A 22519-nucleotide genomic window follows, 5' to 3' on the forward strand; every position below is an offset into this window, starting at 1 on the left:
ATGATACGTTAGAAGTCTACAATTTTTCGAATACAATTTTGGGCAAAATATTTAGACAGAAGTCATAAGTATTCACAGGCTGCGAATATGGTTGTGTTTTAATATTCTTATAAGATCGATTACTTTAAATATAAATGTGAGTATGGCAGTTTAAACAAGAAGCATAATCAAATTGGGTTAGCTAAACTTACTAGTGCTTAATCTAAGGTTAAAAGATACAACTAATGTTTTCTGAGTAGAATTTCAATAGGATTTTACCAAATGCAATTTGGACTTCAGAACAACTTGCCGACTACAGTAATCACAACGTAAATAAATCTTTTTAAAGATACCAAACTCGAATAAGATTACAAAATTGTAAATTACCAACTTGTGCCAAGAAAAGAAACAAAAGAATGACGAAAGTTCACAAGCGGATTTATACAATCAAGACAATTGGTAAAGAATATTACTTGAGATTTAATTAATCGTGTAGGGGCATTTTTCAAGCATTCGGTTGCAACTCCACCATATGCCCTGACTAATCCTCCAGTACCTAGTTTGATCCCTCCAAAGTGCCTAAGAATTAACAAACAAATTATTAAATTAGTTATTATAAATGAAATATAACCAAATGTAGCAGAAGAACAAGTTTTGCATATTAACTTTATATGAAGTAGATCATGATGGAAGTGAACATGAGATAATATTTACCTAATGACAACAACCATCACTCTATCTAACCCTGAATTTTCGATAGCAGAATGTATCGGGTTTCCAGCTGTACCAGATGGCTCACCGTCGTCATTACTTCGATACTGATTACCAACCTAAAATTCAAGAAAACAAATAATGAGCACTTTGAGCATGAATGCATTATAATAAACACACACACACATATATGATATACCTTATAAGCCCAGCAATTATGAGTTGTGCGTGGATCTTGAACCTGCACATTTATATAAGATGAAATCAAAAACTTTAACAACAACAAAGCAAATCATATAACAAGCTAAAGAAGTTATTGCAGCTAACAATGAGTAATAATTTCACTTAAATCTATTAATGTTATGCTACAGAAAACTTCTTTAGTGGTGTCCTCTAACTTTAATCCAAAACAAAAATATAGGTCATGAAGGTACTGCTATACCTATCTTATAAGCTTATGGAAAAAAAATTTCAAATATATATTGAAGGTAAAAAAGAAATTACAGCTAGCAATCTCATAATTTCAAGGTTATCAATGAATAAGTGCAACCAATAACCATGGTTGTAAAAATCCCGACTAGACTCTGATTAATCCCCGATTAATCGCTAGTCCCACCCCCAACTGATTAATTTTGTGCTAGTCGGCCAATTAATCGGTCAATGGTCAAATCCGACCAAAATAAGGATTAATCGGACTTTTTCGGCGTTTTCGGGCAAGTTTCTGGCCAAATTCGACGGTTTCCAGCATGATTCCAGCCAATTTCTGGACAAAATGTACATGTGTGTATATAAAACTGAAATTTATATATTAAAGTCCGATCCGATCAACGCTCCGACTAGCGACTACTACAACCTTGCCAATAACCATGTTGTGCATGTATACAGGAGCAAACAGTATTTTGAGTATATAACATATGTTCCGGGAGATTAATTCATTGTATTCACACAACCTTAACTTGTGTATATAACTCAAATTCCATTATTTTCAAAATATTTAACCTCAAAGCATCTGTAAATATATACAGAAGTTACTAATTACTTTGCTTATTACTTACAAATATATACGATTAATACGGAACAACTAAGAGAGTAAATGAAATGGCTTAATTAGCATCGGTGATAATTTCGTATTCAACTATTATAATTTATAAAGCCCTAATTTTGAAACTGAAACAAAACACAAAATTGGGCAATTCGCATTATATTATATCGTAGCAACGGAATATTAATTGTATACCTCGGAGAGAAAAGACTGGGCAGAACGCTCATCGGGAATATGACCGGCAATAGCGATGAATTTGCTCTTTTTAATTTCACGCTCCAAGGTGACTGTCTCTGCGATGGTGGTGAAAGCACCGCCGGTGTTACGGCTGGTGGTTGCGGTGACCATGGATCTAAGGAGGACTAGAGATGCGGTAATGGTGGTTGTAGCAGTGGTAAGGTGATATCAAATTTGATACCTGCATTTGAAGACCACCTGTTCAAAGTTAGGAAAACTGGACTACTTTTGCTTTGATACGGGTGTTGGTTAATAGGTTTGGGTTATTGGGGTTTAATCGTTTATGATGTTTGAAGGTCTAATCGGAACCTGAAGTTAGTAACATTCGGTTAAGTTGGCTTTCGGGTACATGTTTGTTTGACTGAGGGTTATTGCGGGTAAGAGTTAGATCAGGTCTGGTGAATTCTTTATTGCAGTAAAGTAAACTCGAATCATGGTGGAATTACACGCATCATGAGAAGACGTTGACCTTCATCTCCACTACCTCCCTTTATTACCACCAACTCCATTACCACACATTGATCAACGAAATAAGATGGAGCTCGATGGTTGGGTGTGGGCGATAATGGAGCTAGTGGTGGTGATAATAACAGGTGCTAATGTTTTTTTAGAAGAAAGAGGGAAGGATCAGAATTTTGGTGTGGTGACACATTGTTAGGTCGTTAGTCGTAGTGTTTGCAGATCCAACTCAAATCCAACCTAGCAATCCCAAGTCACAGGTGTTTTTAACTAGTTGATTCACCCGGGAGTCAATGTAAGTTAGTTGTTTTAATTTGTTATGAAGGTTAACATATTCTTTTCTTCGTTGGTTGCATATGAAGTCGGTTGCTTATGAATAAATTATCGTCTGGACATCTTACATAATGCACATCAGCCGGTAAGACTGATGTTAACCTACTATTATTAAATTTATTTTGCGGATAGTTAATATTACAGCCATTATTTATATACTACATGTGTTTTGCATTTCCAAAGTTAGGAGCTTGCATGACATGTATTAGGAGCTTGCATCACATGTATTAGGTTGCTTTTGGGGGAATGTTCAGTTGTTCAAAAAGACTGTGTAGCATCATGGTTGAGCAGCATCCTGCCTATCCGCTAGCAAAACATTCATGGGTTGGTCTTCTAAGGTAATAGTTGGAGGTGCTTGTCCTCGTTGGTTGTTTCAGCTTCTTTACCTTCTTGTCTGGTATGGCAGATTGCAGTTGTCGTTTCGATGGGACCGTGGCAGCAACACCTGAAGTGTACGTTGTAGAGTTAGTACTTATAGTTTGCAAAATATTATAGTATGGTATTTTACATAGTTTTAAAGTATATACCTGGGGTGTCTATGATTGCTTGTCGTTTCAGTGGTGTTGAAGGTGCTGGTGTGTTGGGTGGTGGGATTGCGTCTGTTACCGTTGCTGCATTTAACGTCCTTTTGGTTATGGTGTTATAAAAATATGTGTTTTGATTCATTGTATTGACCAATTAATAAGTTATACCTAGTGAACTCTTCTTTGGTTCTGATGGAGATGATGTGTTGCTGGTGTTTTCTGCAGATGATAAAACTTAAGTTAACTTAATCCTTCAGCAAGTAATGAGAACATTTTGCTAGTGAGCTGAATTAAACCCATATTAAACTAACCAATCTGGTTAATTTTAAGCATATAGAATTCAGTTATTTAACGCTTTTAAGTCTTTGTCCCTAAGACAAAAGCTTGTTTTATTTAGGGATAATGGGTCGGGTTTGGGATGGGTCTATGTATTCCCAAACCCGTAACTGATTATTAATACTCGTCCTCAAACATGTCGGGTATTTACCCGTCGGGTATCAGGTATATCCATGGGTTTCGGTATCCCGTTAGTGCATTAAAAATACCCGTTAAGTATACGTAACTCAAAACTCGTCAAGTAGGTTAACCATTAAAGCAAATTGTCATATTTGTTACATAGAATATACATTAAATCATATAAAAGGACAAATGCTCATAACACTTTAAAAAATGAGTATATATTTTCGGAACTATATACTAAAATTAAGGTGCATTGATATAAATAAAGAAAATTATGTTAGGTTACTTGGGTATATAATTGAGTAAACGGGTCTATATTATCGGGTGATCGGGCCAGGTAATCGAGCATAATACAAATCCCATACCTATACTAAACCCGTTAATATTCAAAAGCAATCCCAGACCCGTCTCATACCTTGAAACGGGCATTACCCATTGCCATCCCTATTTTTGTTTTGTATTATAAAATGAGCCTCTTATGTATGAACAGAGCGCATCTAGTTGCGCGACATTGGTTTTATTTTTTTTTTATTTTTGGTGTTGTTTAATAGCTTTAGAACTCTGAAAGTAACCTGTGTGTTGTTTAACTTTTAAGTTGTGATGAATATCTTTACCTAAAACTTAAAAGCATGCACACTACATTCTTGTGGAGTTTTAGTATGGATACCTGTGAAATTAGTTGTTGCTCAGGAATTAATGGCATTTCTTGTGGAGTTTCATGAGGTATGTTAGTTTCTTCTAGGACTTTGTTACAGGTAAATCTTGTCGATCATTGCTGAATGCGGTTGTTGAATTGGAGTTGGAACTTCTTTGTCTGGCCAATTATTACATGCAATGGACCTGGTAGTGTATTAGGGTCTTCAAAGGCTTTTTCAACCACCATTGTCATTGCATCTATTTGCGCCAATGAGTAAACTGCCTCGTCAAACAATGTAGCTGTTGTAGTCCTTGTTTTGTCTTCGATTGTTACATTGACACAGTACCCTATATTTAAATTCTTTTGTTAGTATTTAAATGGAATTTTATGTGCAGTATGTATTAAAAAAGTTGTTATAGTTGATAGTCTTACATGAATCTTTGTTGTTGTTCATTTGGATGGTACCACACATCCATCCGGGCCACGCGGATGTAGTTTTCGATTACACTGGATGCACCCTCGATAAAACCATTTCCGTTCATAGATGACATCTTTGATGGTGGCGATGCAAGAAAATCTTCGTTCCTGTTGGCGTTTAACATTTAGTGTAATATTGAAAATTGAATGTATTTTAACACAATAAACTCAAAAACTTACATTGTTCTGTGTCGGATTTATCTGCAATAACTGTGAGATTGTGAAACGACCTCTTTGGTTGTTTGGTATGTTGGCGTACCTCATTGTAAACCTGTGTACAATATAGTTTGTAATTGTACTATGTGCGCTATGTAGGTTTTAAAAGTAGTGTGTTTGAGGGTATGCGTGGTTCTTACCGTTCGATTAACTCATTGGTTTCAGGGACACATGGATTGATGTAGACGTGTGTAGGAGCGGTTGACTCAAGCTGTAAATTTTCATATTTTTTTACCCTCATAGAAGTGACAGCTACTATACATGGAAAAGTTGCATTGGTGAGGCTTTCTATGTCAACCATATCAATTGTTTCTTCCCAAAGAGCCACTTCAATGAATTTTTCATTCAAACTGTAACATTATATGTTCAGATGGTTAGTTTGACAGTTGTACTTGTGTATCAATAATGTGCGTGTTGTGGTGTATGTGCTTGTGTCTTACTCTACATCTTCCGATGAGAAATTTCAACAATCTTCGTCCTAATGATGTTGGTCTGTTTGTGGTTATCGAGGTCAAAACGCCCTATGAAATCTGTAATGTACATGTTCATTAGTGCATATATAATGTGTCTGGTAATATAAATAGACTGATTTTTTTACACCTGTTAACAGAAAGTGGGAATCTAGACGGCTTTGGAGAACGTGGTACGGTACAAAGTTGAAGTAGTGTAATGGGAAGCCCGATGGGTCGACTGGAACAAAAGAGGTTCCTCGGACAAGTTTTATGGTCGCCTGTTGAGGAACAACGTTGTGAGTGCGTCTCGGCTTTTGCGACACGTAGTTAGACACCCTGTAGTAACCTTGCATTTTCATATTGTTTTCAAAGTGAAACTTATCGCGATTGTTTCCACACGCCTCAATCGCATGCCCCTGTATATTATGTTGATTTGTAGGTTTTGTTAGAATTTGAATTATGATTAGGGAAACTATAAATATTAAGGGTGTGTTAGGCTTAAGTTGTCCCTTACCCAATCGATCGGAACCGGTTCAAAAGGAAAAACTTAAAAAAAGATCGTGCATATTCAAAAATTTTAACCGGTTCCATTCGGGTTTAACCTATTTCAAGAGAAGTTCTCAAATTATTAATTGGGATATACAAAACGGTTGTTAAATTTTGTATATGTTACAAAACTAATTATAAACAGTCTGAGAACTCCTCTTTAGAAATATAAACACAACATAGGACAATTTATTTATTGTGATAATCATGATCAACAGATCAATACTATAGAATCTATATGGTAATAGTATTCTCTTATAAGGAAAAAATTTAGTCGCTGTACCTCTTTATCCACAAATAAGTAGCAACATTCATCCTTAAAAGCGTAGGATTGCCATTTTCTTATGACACGAATGTCTACAGGTTCTGCACCATCCCCATTCCTAATGAGAGAAAGACTTCTAGATGTCATCTTAGGTCACCTGTAGAGTAAAAAATTTAACAAAAACAACAGGGTCAAATGGATGAAAACATGCACCTTTGTTTTTCAATTTTTTAACATTTGAGCGATAGTGACTTTATAATATGGTTATTTATCAAAATTTAAGCTGAATTAAAAGGGACTAATAAAAAGCATAGCTTAACTGGATTATATAAACTCTAGACTCGTCAATTTACAATGTTTACTGGTTATTCAAAATGGAAGCAAAATTTCCGTTAACCGATTAACAAATCCCTACAAAAGAAATCAATAACATAAAAAAACTAAAAAACTAAGCATACCTATGTGAGGAATACAAACAATTTTCCAACGTGAAATCTGTATTTGATGGATGAAGACATATAAAAGATAAACGCCATCTTGCAGGCACGGAAGCGAGACACCAAGCCAACCTACAGCCCTAGGTACGCAAATGTGTAAGTACACGAACAACCTCTAAACACAACATGTACTCCACTAATAACCCACTAATAAGCAAACAATAATATTAAAAACCAAGGCAGCAGAGGGTAAATAACGTTTTCCAATTGTTATATTTATTATTTTGGTGATTTGGATTTGGGAACGGTGCGAAAATAATATGTTTGGTGGAGTTTGACAGGGGGTAACCAGAGATGACGTGGCAACATTGAGATGCCTTGTTTCAATAGTGGAATTGTGATATGTGAATGGGTGTGTGCATATTTTATTTATTATTATAAACCTTCATTGCATGATGTACAACAGCTAATGCGACGTTTCACTTGAAATTGTAAACATATAAATTAATTTGGCTTCAAGGTCTTTACATGTATCTATAGCCTTTATTCGGTCTTTATTCATATTAGCACTTTACACGCTGATGGATTAGATTCCAAGATGGTTCCATAAGTATACTCCACATTCATTAATCTTCAGTTAACTTTATTCGGTTTTATCGAATTTAGTATTCTTAGGCCATTAACTTTTTAAAACCAGTATGTTCTTTTGCTTAGTTTATATATTACTATTCAAGCACGTCAAATATACATATGAGAAATCGGATGTGAAGTATTTTTAGAAGTAAACAAATTTGAGGGATAAATGTATTTTTAGTTAAATCATATGGAAGTTGATGAGGATGATATTGTGAATGCTCTAAGATACACCCACTAAATATAGATTTTATTTTATTTTTAATACTAAAACGTATTTTAGTATTTTATAACATTTAGCAAAAAAATTGAACTTTCATTCACGTTTAACAACATTTGTGTTCAGTTTATTCATAAGATTGAAGTAGTAATATGATTTCTTAAAGTTAGAGATCAAAAGTGAAATATCGAAATGTCAAATTAATCGTGCATGACCGTTAATTTATATTGTATCAAATGTATTTAACAATTGACTACAAAATAACTTTGTTTCTTGCTATTAAATTAAACTACAAATAAATGAGCATATCATAGTTTAACCATGGTCATATATAGTCCTCATTTTGTTCATGAATGACATACTACAATAACACTTTATAAAATAAATATATTTTATTTTAGGATTATGGTGTCTTTTGAAATTAATTATTTTATTAATGTGACTTAAAGCATAACAAACAGCTTTTATTGTTTGAAAATGACTATGATTTTTATTTTATATACATGTTAAATGATAAATTTAAATCAGCGAATATCTTATTACTACAAGTTCAACCCCCTAGAACATATTTATATACTATCTTATCCAACACGTTTGCAAGTGGTTTTTTTATTGTAGTTAATTATTACATAATCACTATCAAAATCCCATTAATTAACAGATCTTCATTTTCATTGGCACACCCGTGATTTGTTAATAAAAATGAAAATAAAATAATAATGATTATAGAGAAAAAAGATAAATAAGGATGAAGTGTTGATAATCATGGTTGATTGGGCTGTCAATGCCGTACACAACCGTTTAGTTTATTTATCTAAACAAGTTAAACGAGATGACAAGTTATTCGTTTCGGGTTGAAGTGTTGAACCCCCAATTCAAATATTATTTGCTTCTCCAAAACATCAACCTAAACTTGAACACACTTAAATTGTGTAACAAGAACTTGATCATCTATCTTAACGAGTCAAACGGATAGGTAGGTTAAAATCAAGTTGTAAGCGTGTTAAACATGTTAATCGGTTATAATAGTTAAATTTGAATACATTTAAACTAAACCGATCAAATTCAAATACAACATGTTTATTCTATTAACTGGAATCCAAAACCTTTACCACCCACTCTCCTTGAACGTTAGGAAAAAGAAGGTTAAAAATTTTAAAACTTATTCAAAAAGTAAGATAGTTGTAATTTCTAACCTTCGAATGTTAAAAATGGGTCCTCTACTCAAAACGTTAAATTTCTATCCTTGAAAATTAACTTAACGTGTCTTACTACTTCAAAGGCCTTGAAAAATACTTGACGTATCCTTGAATGATACTGCACATGCCCATGACAGAGACATGATGATTCATTCATAATCATATTTACTTTTTTTATGTTGTTTTTTTTTACATAATTCATATAATAATTCCAAATTTTTGTCACACTCTAGACCATGAACATCTCATTGTGGTAATGATAATGTATATTTTAATCAGTCCATTAAATTATCGTATTTGACAACACATTGCCTAAAGTTTGTGAAATGTGTTTTACTTTGTCCCTTTTATATATGTTTACTTACTTGTTCAACTTCCCTTTGTAACGCCTGTTTCATAGATCAAACAATATCCCCAAATCCATTTTTAAATTCAACCCAATTCAATTGTTCAGAAAATTAGATATCTTTAACCCTTCAGATAATAATGGGATTCAAAGGATTTGTTGAAGGTGGTATAGCATCAATAGTGGCCGGATGTTCAACCCACCCGCTTGATCTCATCAAGGTCCGGATGCATCTACAAGGCGAAAACGCCCCCGTACGCGCTACTGCACCCGCACAACTGGGTGCCAGCATCCCTATCCCTGGCCCCCAACATGTGGGGCCAGTTACGGTTGGGATGCGGATCATCCAGCAAGACGGGGCAGCGGCGCTGTTCTCGGGCGTTTCCGCTACTGTCCTTCGCCAGACACTTTATTCGACTACCCGGATGGGCCTTTATGATATGATGAAGAAGAAATGGACCGATCTGGAAACCGGAAACATGCGGTTGTGGAAGAAGATTGGTGCCGGGTTGATCGCGGGTGGGATCGGGGCGGCTGTGGGGAACCCGGCTGACGTGGCGATGGTTCGCATGCAGGCGGATGGAAGGCTACCCGCTTTGCAGCGTCGGAATTATAAAAGCGTGGTGGACGCTATATCGCAAATGGCGAAAAACGAGGGGATTGGTAGTTTATGGCGCGGTTCATCTCTTACGGTGAACCGCGCCATGTTGGTAACCGCCTCACAGTTGGCATCGTACGATCAGATCAAGGAGACGATATTGGACAAGGGTGTGATGGAGGATGGGCTTGGAACCCATGTGACCGCGAGTTTTGCTGCAGGGTTTGTGGCTTCGGTAGTCACGAACCCTATTGATGTGATTAAGACAAGGGTTATGAATATGAAGGTGGAGCCAGGGATCCCCACCCTACGCAGGCGCCACTGATTGCGCATTGCGAACAGTAAGGACCGAAGGTCTTATGGCACTTTACAAAGGGTTCATTCCTACAATATCAAGACAGGGGCCGTTTACAATCGTGTTGTTTGTCACTCTGGAACAGGTTCGGAAATTGCTTAAGGATTTCTGAAATGATTGGATGATGAACATTGATGATTTGGTACTTGCACTATTAAAAGTGGCCATGGTTTATTGTTTACTTTTTCACTTTTCATTTTAGGAAAATAAAATAGTGTTGTCATGTGTCATATGTATCATATGAAAGGCAATAATTTATTTGGAATATACTTTGATAATGATACATCTTAAATTAGCAGACTTTTAAATTAATTTGATGAGAGAAAAATGGAAGCAAAAGATCAAATATGAAAAGAAACATAACTTAGTGCTATGGCCGGTGTCAGGCATATGTAGTGGGTGACGGATTAGAGCGAGAAAGGGGCGACATGGGCTATAACACCACCCCCGTGGGCGATTTTTGGGGCGATTTGGGCGGGGGCAAATTTTTCTTATCGCCCTGAGATGTATATGTATGTATATGTGCTGTGTGTGTATTGTATGTATGTATATATATTTATATTATTATATATGTTTGTGTGTGGTATACATATATGTATATATATATTAGCCTACAACACTATTACACCCAAAAAACAAATTATCATCCCTTGCTGACTGGGCGCCACGTGTCACAATCCACCCCAATTTGTAGCCCCTCCACTACGCATAGCCTTACGAGGGCTATGACCGATGTTACGGGCCCATAAGTAGCGGATGGAAAATCTAGACAGCCATATCATGTGACAAACTACCATAGATGGTTTGACCTAGCTGTTATGCCTGAGTCGTATCAGTTGGTGCTCGTATTTCGTCACCACAGATTTCTCAAATTTTAGTGATTCATAATTTTCCCTTTTTCTAGTGAATAGAAATATAAATTTTGGAATATTTGACACTGATCAGTAATAGAAAAACTCTTGTATTCCAAGACCCAAATAAGTGACTAACCCAAGTTGGTAGAGATATATTCATATCTTCTTTAGAGAAGGGGTTCTAGGTTTAAATATGAAAAAAGACTAATAAATTAATAGTTGTAAAGTTGATTGGAGTACTATTTACCATTAAAAAACAATGTTAGACCATGTGTAGTTGGCGTGATGGTCTCACCGCCTCAGCTTGCCCTAACGGAAAAAAACCATCACACGGTTGTTAGCGGAGGTGCTAAGGGCTTCTTTGCCATTCGCCAAGCCCTTAATGGGCATGAATGTTGAAGGTGAGATGATTTCCACCATTAACCAATCATCAATTTTCTTTATTTTTTTCGTTCATTTATTTAATTTTTTAATTAACCACCACAACCTTGTTAAAGTGTGGGTAGTTAAAGCCTCATTGTCTTTGCTATAGTGGTGCGACACTTTAATGAACTCATTTAGTTAAGCCACTGCTACACTTTATCGTAGCCATACTATGTAGAGAGCTGCTCATAGCATGGGGATATGTGACTCGAGCCACGACGTAAAACATGGAGTCTATCTGACGTAGTTCAATGTCATGAGTAAAGGTGGTTTAAATGTCATTTTTCAATGTCATGGGTAAAGGTGGTTTAAATGTCATTTTTCAAGAAAAAGAAATGTATTATTTTTTTAAATGTTTTTCTTTTTAACACTATAAATACAACTTAATTTTTTTTTTATATTTAACACAACTTGATTACAAACTTCTCAAAAAAAAAAAAAAAAATTGAAAAAAAACAAACACACGCCATCCGATTTATACCCTAAATTAACCATCTTTGTGATCCACGCTACATATGCAATGTAATCAATCTATGACGCTTGAGATAATAACATCATAATATCTATGGTTTTTGGCATGTTTTCTTGGAAGAAACGGGTACAAACAATGACATAAACCTACTTGATCAGTCTTCGGTATTTAACGACATGATAAGCAGAATAACACTCGATTCTTCATTTCATCTTAGAGGGTCACAATACAAGTATGATTACTACCTCACTGAGGACCTACATCTCGAGTAGGATATCTTTGTCAGTCCTTTTCATGCCCTCAAGATGAAAAAAAAAAAAGAAAACACTTTAAAACAACATAAGAAGTTGCTAAAAAGCACATTGAATGAGCATTTAGTGTTCTCAAGCATTAAAATGCCCAACACGTCTATGGAAACCTTGTAGAATACGCATGTTATGTACAACACATATGCTTAATTCTACATAACATTATATTAGAGGATCAAGGCCAAACCTTTTGTGAGTATAATGAAAAAGATTTTGAGACGGGAACTATATTAGAAGAAGTTAGCAGTAAAAAAAAGTGTTAATGAAATATCCACAACAATCTTCGAGCAAACTTAGTGCGTCACATTGCCACACTTCACAACGAGAAAATGTAGTTTTTATGTATTTTTAATCAATAATGAAGTCACTTTTCACATCATGTGAAAAGTAGAATCATGACCCATATTTTTTTTAACTTGTTCAGTCCCTACGTGACAGACAAGTTCAACACTCCATGATGAGAATATTAGATAATGTTTGGTGGGAAGTAATGAAATGAAGATGAAATAAAATGATTCATTACGTAAGAATGAAAGAAACGGTGTTTGGTTACTCAATAAAATGGAATCATCCATTACATCTCATTCCATCAAAACCATTTCTTTTCACCTCCCTTCTTTTTTTTTTCATTACATTCCTCCATCACTCTACTTTCTCAACACCACCACCACCACCACCACCTAACAACAACCAAGGATTATTAACATTAAAAAAAAACTGAAATGGCGACGATGGTGGCGGTAGCTCCGGCGACGAAAATGGTGGTGGTGGTTAGGCGGGGTGGGGTGGCGGTAGTAGCATTGGTAGTGATGGCGATGGTAGGGTGGTGGCAACGGTGGTGGTGGTCAGGCAACGACATTGGTGTGGCGGTTATGTTCAGGTGGCGATGGTAGCGCTGGTGGTGGCGGAGGTGGTGGCGACGGTGACGGTGACGGTTAGGTGGTGGTGGTGGTGATGGTAGTTGTGGTGGTTGTTGTTAGGTGGTGGTGGTGGTGTTGAGAAAGTAGAGTGATGGAGGAATGTAATGAAAAAAAAGAAGGGAGGTGGGAAGAAATGGTTTTGATGGAATGAGATTCCATTTGTAATGGATGATTCCATTATATTGAGTAATCAAACACCATTTTTTTCATTCTCACGTAATGAATCATTTTATTTTCCCTGTCATTCTTGTATACCAAACGTTACCTTAGTATTAAACTTTTTACGGCACAATATTTTCATTCCTTGTTGATTGTTGGAACTTAGAACTAGTTTACTAACATAAAAATTGAATATATTAATATGTATCTTTTAAAGTTATTATGTTATAACTGTAGTAAGTTATATAATCAAAACAGCAAATATATATCTATGTATATCCATTTAACTAAACATATTTTATTTGATGACTTCATCAAGTTTTATTTTATATTTGGCGATGATTTCTATAGTAAGTTGATTGTGATATGGCAATGTTTTCTAGTTAAGACTTTCCTAATAAACCATTCTCACTAACCTTTAAACCTCGACAGCTGGATAGTAAAAGTTGACAAAAGAAAGTCGTTCTATATAAGATAAATTGAACTGGTAAGAGACCTTTAAACTTGTATGAAAAGGCCATATCCTTAGGATGAAGCAAATGTTATTATACTAAAAAAAACTAGCATTACACGTGATTTGTTACATAATATGAAAAATATGATATTGGAATCTGTTAAATTTTCTTAATTCATCAATCAACTATTTAAATACAAGGTGGTGGAAAAGCAATTTGATAACAAAACAAATTGATCTCCTAATATGAATATTAAACAGGAGATAAACATTAAAATATTAAAATAGAGAGAAGGATAAATATACATCTTCGAGGTATCACACTCAAACTCCTCAAGATGGAGCGTGAAGGTCACGAGCGCACAACTTGTCTAGTACGTAATAAACGTAAGGGTCGAGCTCCCAATGGTTTAGTGAACATGCCAGCGATTTGTTTGTTTGAGTCTATGTGGATTGGCACAATATCCTTACTCTTTCTCTAACAAAACAACAATCCATCTTCACATGCTTAGTACGCTCGTGAAAAACCGGGTTATTGGCAATGTGTTGAGCTACTAAATTATCACTAAACAACAAAGTAGGATCATTGATGAAACAAGGAAGTCTTTAAGCAGCCATCTTACCCATAAGACCTCACTAATAGTAGTTCCCATAACACGATATTCTGCTTTAGTGGAAGAACGAGATACCATAGATTGTATTTTTTTTGCTTTTCCATGAAACTGGAGCTCCTCCCGACAAGAGTAAATTCCTAGTTCGAGACCGCCTAGTAAACGTGCAACCTAATCAGTCAGCATCACAATAAGCACTCAAATTTAGGCCACCTTATTTCGGTAATAAAATTTCTTGTCCTGGAGTCGTTTTGAGATACCGAAGGACCTGATGAACGACTTCCATGTGTTCATATCTAGGGTCAGAAACAAATTGGCTTAACATGTTAAATGAGTAAGCGATATTTAATGACCGTGTCGTACCGATCATGCAACAACCTAATTTTACCTATAGACAGGGTAAGTCAGGTATCGAATCCAGAGGAGCATGTGGTCAATGTCATACGTTTGTTCGTTTATTTAATTATATACAATTATAAACAAATACTTATAAAGTTTTGTCGAGTGCTGATCACACTAGCAGGTTTTGTTTGGAAGCAACAAACACTTAAACGAGTTTAACAATTAACAAGAACATAATCACACCTAGGGTTTAAGCATGCAACTAAAACAATAATCTCATGTTAACCTAACAGATTAATTGTCAAAGATCAAATCAGATTGACTAACTAGGCAAACCTTAGGCATCAACAATCGTTAACACATGGCACTGGTTATCAAACAGTCCCTGCCAGTGTGACTCAACCAAAGGCAATTGTATGCTTCATCATATTCAAACTAGGCAAAACAACCCTATAAGCAATTATCATAACAACTGGAAAACTAATCGTTCTGATCAAAATAAACCCACACCGACTGAGTGCACAACAATACCAAACATCAATACTCATTGATTAATAAAAAACAATTACAATTAGTTTGTTCTTTAACACATGAGAAAATACTGAAAAAGTTACAATACTCTACATCCCGGGAATGACTCGTGACGAATCAGCCGCTCATGATCTTTGATTAGTCTTCGGCTATTGATTCATGATGATGAACTATGAACTCGGAGGTGATTGGAGGTGATCCGGGGCTCCTGGAATCGCCCTTGTCGTCCCGCAGACTGCTGAAAGTCGTGATAACTGATTAGGGTTCGTAAAATAGAAGATATAGGTCAAAACTCGATTTTCCTGTTTTTTATTACCATCGCGATACGCGATGGTCATAGCCTCATGCCGTTGCGTATCGCGACCTAAGAAAACCTCATATTTGGATTCCTCTCGTCGATAAACCCAAAATTCACATATCCCGTAACTCATTTTCTAGCCCAGGATATGCTCGTTTTACTTCTTGGTCGCGTTTTGTCAACCCATCTTGTTCAGTTTTAGCATCGGCTTATGATTTCTTATTCACACTCTTCCCGAATCCTTCTAACACTTCCTAAGACTTCAAATCATGCTCCGGTCTTCACAAGATATCATTCCATGCTCGTACAGGTCTCTAATTTAGCATCTTTAACAATTAATTACCTGAAATACAAAAGCACGTATGAAGTACCAAAGTTCTAACAATAAACTCAATAAAACTACATAATTAATAAACTAATATATATACAAAATATCTAACCATCAATATCCGGTCGAGTGGTTTGGAGATACAAAAGTCTCCCAATGAGCGGTCAGTATCGTGGAGCATCCACCATCTGACTTTCACTACAATGGTCGAGTTTGAGGTCTTGTTCCATAGGAAAAGGACTTGGTCGGCAACCAAGCATACCACTGTCTTCTAAAGCATTCAAAGTATATTAACTTTGGCTTAAACCAATCCGTCTGGTGTACTTGCCACATCAATGCCCAAGAAATACTTTAATGGCCCGAGATCCTTGATGGTAAACCGGTTGAGATTCCTTAGTACGTTGTATTTTTTTAATGTTGTTGCCGACAATAATAACATCATCAACATAAATGAGAACAAAAACAAATAAACCGTTTGTATCAAAAGTAAATAACGAATCATATGCTTTAGATTGTTAAAACCCATCTTCAAGAAGGGCCGAGGTGAATTTGTGATACCAATTACGAGAAACCTGTTTTAACCCGTAAAGTGATTTTCTAAGACGGCAAACCCATGTGTCTCCTTCCTCTGTGAAGCCTTGTGGAATTTTTGTATAAACCTCCTCTTCCAAATCCCCATGAAGAAAAGCGTTATTTACATCGAGCTGATGAATCAACCAATTTTTCTTTGTCGCAAATCGCAATCACTAGAAGACACCTAATTGTGACTAATTTGGCAACCAGAGTGAACTTATCATGAAAATCTACTCCCTCCATTTGAGTAAAGCCTCCACGAGACGTGCCTTGTATCTTTCAATTTCACAATTCGGTTTATATTTTATTTTATAAACCCATTTTGAATCAATTGTGCGCTTGCCATTGGGCAAGTGTTCAAGTGTCCATGTTTGTTTTCTTCAAGGGCTTGGTTTCCCTTTTCATTGCTTCAATCTAGTGTTTATCCTGCATGGCTTTATGAAAAGTCTTTGGCTCGTTGTTTGAAGTAATGGCCGTCAAAAAGGATTTATGTGAGGTAGAAAACTTTTCGTAAGAAATATAATGAGCAAGAGGATGTATCGTTGAGGAACACTAATCTTGTGTGGAGTGTGAATGGTCGATAGATGGTGCCAACTTAACTTCAAAGCCATGAAATTTCTTGGGCGCCACATGGATTCGTTTTTTTCCTTTGGATGGGGTTTTTTTCAACTGAGCCTGTGGGAATTCGTTCCTGATCATTTGTCATTCTGACTTTCGGTTTGGGCATGATCACTGGGCTCGACAATATTTGTGGTTTGTTCATTTTTTTCTTGGTCTGCTAGATCTTGGGCTTCCTCCGAATCAAAGGTAAACCCATTTGTATCTTTATTTGTATGAGTGGTGGTGGACCAAAACTTCATGGTGGGCCAAATATTCGTCTACACATAGACATTAGTTTCATTCACTTGAGGTTTTATTTTGGCAAATGGAAACTCTTCTTCAATAAATTTGACATCTCGTGACGTTAGCACCTTTCCATGTTCTATATCAAAAATTCTATACCCTTTTGTTTATCATACGACCCAAACCGCTCTACTAAAAACATCAACAATAGTTAAGGAAAAATTCATGTTTGTGGTAGAGGTCCTTCGATATTTCCCCCATATATCACAAAGGATTAAATCAAAACATGCATTTGTCTTAATGAAGCTTTTAGGAAATGCCAGACATTTATGCTTAACTTTATTACAAGCGTCACACAAACTGTCTATAAAATTGAAAGGAATACTATAAAAAAAAACAACACGACATAACTTATCATACGAGGCGTGACCAAGTATTTTATGCCACACTTCTGCATCGGACTTCAACATCATGGCTTTTCTTTTTTTCACCACCATGCCCATCCGATATAGTTCATTCACACATTTACCCACACCAATCAGGTTCCTCGAGTGTAAATCCTGCATGAAACAAAAGGACGGGAGAAAGCAAACCGAACATTGTAAGTCATTAGCCAATCTACTTACATAAAGCAAATTGCAATTAAAATCTGGCACATATAAAACTTCTTTAATATTAAAGCCTTTTATCAAGGTACAATTTCCCTTGGCCCTCACCGAGACGCCATCCCCGTTAGGGATGATAACAGGTGTCTCGTTCTCAATATGGGTGTAGTCATCGAATATCGTGAACTATATGCTCCGTGGACCCGGAGTCTATAATCTAATCTCCATTTTTATTTAACATACCTGCATGTTAGTCCTAGGAACTTTATCACCTTGTGGTGGGTCTTTGGCATCAGTAAAGTGTTTGAGTAGGGACTTATATTGCTCCTCATTAAGCCCACCTATAGATGTGGATTCGGTTTCTACACAAGCAACTTTAGGCTTGCCTTTCGTTTTCCCGGGCCACCATTCCAGGTAATCGATTCTTTCAAAACATCCCTCTCGATTATGCCCGTTTCTTCCACAATGAGTGCATTGTTCTATGTCATCGTTAACATTACGCTTCATATCCCTTCTATTTCTTTGTGGTCCGAATGTGCCATCAACCCAGTTAGGTGCAACAGTTTGGAAGGCGGCGGGGTCGATTTGCGGTTTCTTCATGGCTGTTTTGGTACGTTGGTGTTCATATTCGGAAGCCAAATGATAGGCATCCCCTAGAGTTGGACATGGTTTCATTGATAACGGTTGTTATCGTAGGGTGGTAAACTCGCTATCGAGTCCCATGAGAAATTCATATAAACGCTCATATTCACGAAAATCGTTCATTTTTTCCTACATCGCACGAACAATGGCCACAAGTACAACGCGGTGCTCGGAGAACAGAATGGATCTCATTCCATATTCCACGAAGCCTTGTGAAATAAGCAGAAACCGATGACCCGTCTTGGCGTGTAACAGTTAGAAATTGTTTTAGTTCGTAGGCACGAGGAGCACTTTTTTCCCGAAACTTTCCTTAATGTCTTCCCAGATTTCTGAAGTGGAGTTGGCGTATTTTACAATACCCCTAATGTCCTTCTCCATAGCCGTTGTTAACCACCCATTTATCATCGCATCACACCGCATCCAAACCATGAAGGTTTCTTCGTTTTGTTGTGGCTTAGGGATCGATCCGTCCACGAAACCAATTTTGTTTTTGTCGTAGAGGAAATATATCATCTCTTGAGACCAATCACTATAGTGGCAATCGGTAAGAACATCGTTCACTTGCATCTGTCTCGGATAATCAAATGCGTGTATGTAATATGGTGAGCTTGGATCGATGGGTTTAGGATCGACATTAAATGACCCGTTATTGTCGTTTTTGTCTCCGACCATCTCGACTGCAAGATGGAATTTTAAGATTCGCAGAGGAGACTAACCTGCTATGATACCATGAAAAATATGATATTTTCATTGATCAAGTCTTTAAATACAAGGTGGTGGAAAAGCAATTTGATAACAAAACAAACTGATCTCCTAATATGAATATTAAACAGGAGATAAACATTAAAATAGAGATAAGGATAAATATATATCATCGAGGTATCACACTCAAACTCCAATATAATAATAATAATAATAATAATAATAATAATAATAATAAATAAGGTCCGTTATTTGAAATAAAGAAACAAAATTAAAGGTTAAAAAGAAATGAAATTATAAAGTACAAACAGTAAGAAACTTGAATTTTAAATTTATAAATTTGAGAAAATCTCTTTAAATACAACATTTGTTTTATCACGAGGATTCACATCGTCATCTAATATTAACAATTTTAGACCACTTCTGTTGGTTACCCTAGATAATGCAACATATGGTCTTCGTGGAAAAATAACCGGACAACGAAGGAACAAATCAACCTTAGAAAAAGATTAATCTTGGCTATTTTTCACTTAATTAACTTTTATATTTTACAAGTTTGATCTTTAATCTATATCTTTACTTTTAATTTCTTGACTATTCTATAACCTAATTGTCAAAATGGTTTTGACTCATAACCCATAAATTGCTAGGATGAGTGAGATAAGAGATTAGAATATCAGGATTTAGGTGGGGGAATTAATATTTTATAACATAATTGTTAAAATGATTTTAACACGTGACCCATAAAAAACTAGAATGAATGAAATGAAATATTAAAAAATTAAGAGAGAAAATAAAAATAGAATTCTATGCATAAAACTCATTATTTTACTTTATTAGAAAAGTAAAAATTGCAATAAATACAATCTAAACTATTATTACTATTATTAATAATAATAATATAATATTCTTTCATACTTAATATCATAATCAAAATCATTAGTATCAAACCATTTATAAAAAGATAGGAATATAAATTTTGTCATTTAAACATAGTTGATTTACAAATCAGGTCCTTTAAAAAGTATACTTTCAAGCGTTCTTTACATAACATATTTATTTTATTTTCGTCTTTACATTAACGGCCATTTAATTAAGCCATGACATGTGCATGTCATATGAGGGTAATTTACCCACTTATCTTAAATTATATAAACGAAACATCCTTATTTTCTTTCAAGCCATCAGATTGCTTTATTTTTAAATAGTGATTTCTCATGCGTTTGACCCGAATTCACGAGTATGGGTCTCACCAAACCAGATAACCTTTAAACGGGTTATAACATCTCATTATATTAAAAATTAATCTCACCAAATATTTGATATGAAAATCCTATAAAATAGGGATATACTAAAAATTAATATCCCATTTTTTATAACAAAAAGAAATTATTTATAATTATGAAACAATTTTATAGTATAAGAAAATAAGCGGGTCATTGGTTTCATCAAACCCATATAGCTTTTAAATGGGTTATAACATCTCATTTATTTGTGAAACCCTTTCATCATTAAACCCTATAAGTATATTATTAATTTTCTTACAATAAATAAAATTAAAATACAAAATAATATATTACTATTAGAAAAAAATTGTAAAGCAAACCCCGTAATCAAACTCTAATTTAATTTCTCAACATAGATTTAGTTACATTAGCGATTCCTTTTCTTTGAAGTTTAAATTAATCAAAAAATTTCACAAAATAATATCCAAATTATAACAAATGAACATAAACGAATAAATATAAAAATCAAGTAGATAATTCATTCAACGTTTCATAATAAAATGAACATAACCCAACATAAATTAATTAAAATAGGTTCAAGTATATTATTAGATTCTTACAATAAATAAACTAAAATATAAAAAAATATATTCACAATATTAGAAACGAAAAATTTTAAACAACCTCCGTTATACGGGGAATAAAAACTAGTTATTAATAATTTTTTATAAAATAAAAAATATATTTCCCGGCGTCAGCTCGTGGCGGGTGACACCGCTGTGGAGGTCCGGTATTTAAGTTGTTTTCAATTTTAATTATTCTATTTTACTTATTATTGTTTTCTCACATGGGTTTACTATTTTGCATATGAGCTTTGGTTTACTATTGGACTGTTGCATGGGCTGGCCTTATAATGCTTCTTGAAATGAGGTATGTGAGATTGTGTTGTGACTGTGATTACTAGTTAATCTTTTGCCTATTTATTAACTGCTTTTGAAGTTTGTGATACTGATTCCACGGTAATACTCAAATGGCTCAAGAACACAATGATTTCATTCAAATGATTCGAACCAAATGACTCGGTTGACAAGCTTGAAGCTTACGAATTCTTTAAAAATCAATCAACCAACTAAACAAAATACCTGACAATCATATTAATAAATAAAAATAAGCAGTTAGGCCGGGCCAACTTAATGGACCGGATGCATCAGTTTGTTCCTTTTGTCTGCTTCATAATTTTACATAGGTTAAATTATGTCATTAGATCTATAGCTTAGTTTGTGATAGGTGTCTTTTTTTTCTTTTGTGTGTGCGTGTGTTATTAATAAAAGAAATTTTTACCTTTACCAATCCGTTAAATGCTAATTATACTTAATAATAATAATAATACATTAATACAAACAACTGGGAGAAAATTGAACCATCCAAAGATTATTCGATTAACATTCGAGAGTAAGAAGACGATAGATAACAAAAGCCCCTTGCCAAATGCATGGTCAACCGATCTTTAAAAGAGAAACATGTGTAAGTGCGAATATTGTTAAGAAACATTGTTTGACCGCTTTTGTTTGTCATAATATGAGGCATTTATATATTTCCCTTCTCTAACATCTTTAATTACATATTTCTCCAAAATCAAAAATACAATTACATATTTTCCCTTCCTAACATATATAAATTACATATTTGTCCATTACTTTAAAACAAACTTATTAGTTGACTAATTTATGTAAGTCCTAGAGACGGATTTTTCAATATGATGTCAATGATCTCTATGTTATTGCGGAATATAACAAGAGACGATTCAAGGCAAACAAGTATAACACGTAAAGAACACAAGAGATGCTTCAGAACATACGTATATTAAACGTCTAATGCTTAAGCACTAGGTTACACAAAACCCTCGTTCCACAATATCAAAGTGAACGGCCAACCCAAACCCTATACATAACATGTCTATATATAAGGGAACTACAACCTAGCCCATAACAAGCCCAAGCCCACCGAGATTACCATGATCTCGGTTTACACATACATACAAGACACAAACCAAAACAAACTAAGTACAAACCAAATAATACAGACTCAACAATCTCCCCCTTG

The 22519-nt window shown here is 35.1% G+C and overlaps 2 protein-coding genes and 1 pseudogene across 2 annotated transcripts; 1 reads left to right on the forward strand and 2 right to left on the reverse strand.

Moving 5' to 3' along the window:
• Positions 1 to 258: 258 nt before the first annotated feature.
• LOC143628400 (uncharacterized) lies at positions 259 to 2173 on the reverse strand. Its single transcript, XM_077098010.1, has 4 exons — positions 1928 to 2173; positions 890 to 931; positions 694 to 809; positions 259 to 558 (listed from the first exon to the last, which is right to left on the reverse strand). Exons 1-4 carry the CDS (start codon positions 2078 to 2080, stop codon positions 363 to 365), a joined length of 507 nt encoding a protein of 168 aa, XP_076954125.1. The 5' UTR covers positions 2081 to 2173; the 3' UTR covers positions 259 to 362.
• A 7083-nt stretch (positions 2174 to 9256) lies between these two features.
• On the forward strand, positions 9257 to 10390 carry LOC143628401 (mitochondrial uncoupling protein 5 pseudogene; annotated as a pseudogene).
• Positions 10391 to 18755: 8365 nt separating this feature from the next.
• On the reverse strand, positions 18756 to 19160 carry LOC143628441 (uncharacterized). The gene has a single exon (XM_077098043.1). It carries the CDS (start codon positions 19158 to 19160, stop codon positions 18756 to 18758), a length of 405 nt encoding a protein of 134 aa, XP_076954158.1.
• Between the last annotated feature and the right edge of the window lie 3359 nt (positions 19161 to 22519).

The sequence above is a fragment of the Bidens hawaiensis genome, unplaced genomic scaffold (genome assembly GCF_021521415.1).
Source record: "Bidens hawaiensis isolate Kalapana, Puna unplaced genomic scaffold, B.hawaiensis_p1.1 tig00004973_1, whole genome shotgun sequence".
Lineage (NCBI taxonomy): Eukaryota > Viridiplantae > Streptophyta > Magnoliopsida > Asterales > Asteraceae > Bidens > Bidens hawaiensis.

What these genes read in the sequence shown, in the direction of transcription:
- LOC143628400 (XM_077098010.1), bottom strand. Translation starts at nt 2,080, where the DNA reads ATGGTCACCGCAACCACCAGCCGTAACACCGGCGGTGCTTTCACCACC. An exon ending in CCCAGTCTTTTCTCTCCGAG is followed by an intron (nt 932 to 1,927) that starts GTATACAATTAA and finishes ATAAATGTGCAG; the next exon opens with GTTCAAGATCCACGCACAAC. An exon ending in GTGATGGTTGTTGTCATTAG is followed by an intron (nt 559 to 693) that starts GTAAATATTATC and finishes GTTAATTCTTAG; the next exon opens with GCACTTTGGAGGGATCAAAC.
- LOC143628441 (XM_077098043.1), bottom strand. Translation starts at nt 19,160, where the DNA reads ATGGTCGGAGACAAAAACGACAATAACGGGTCATTTAATGTCGATCCT.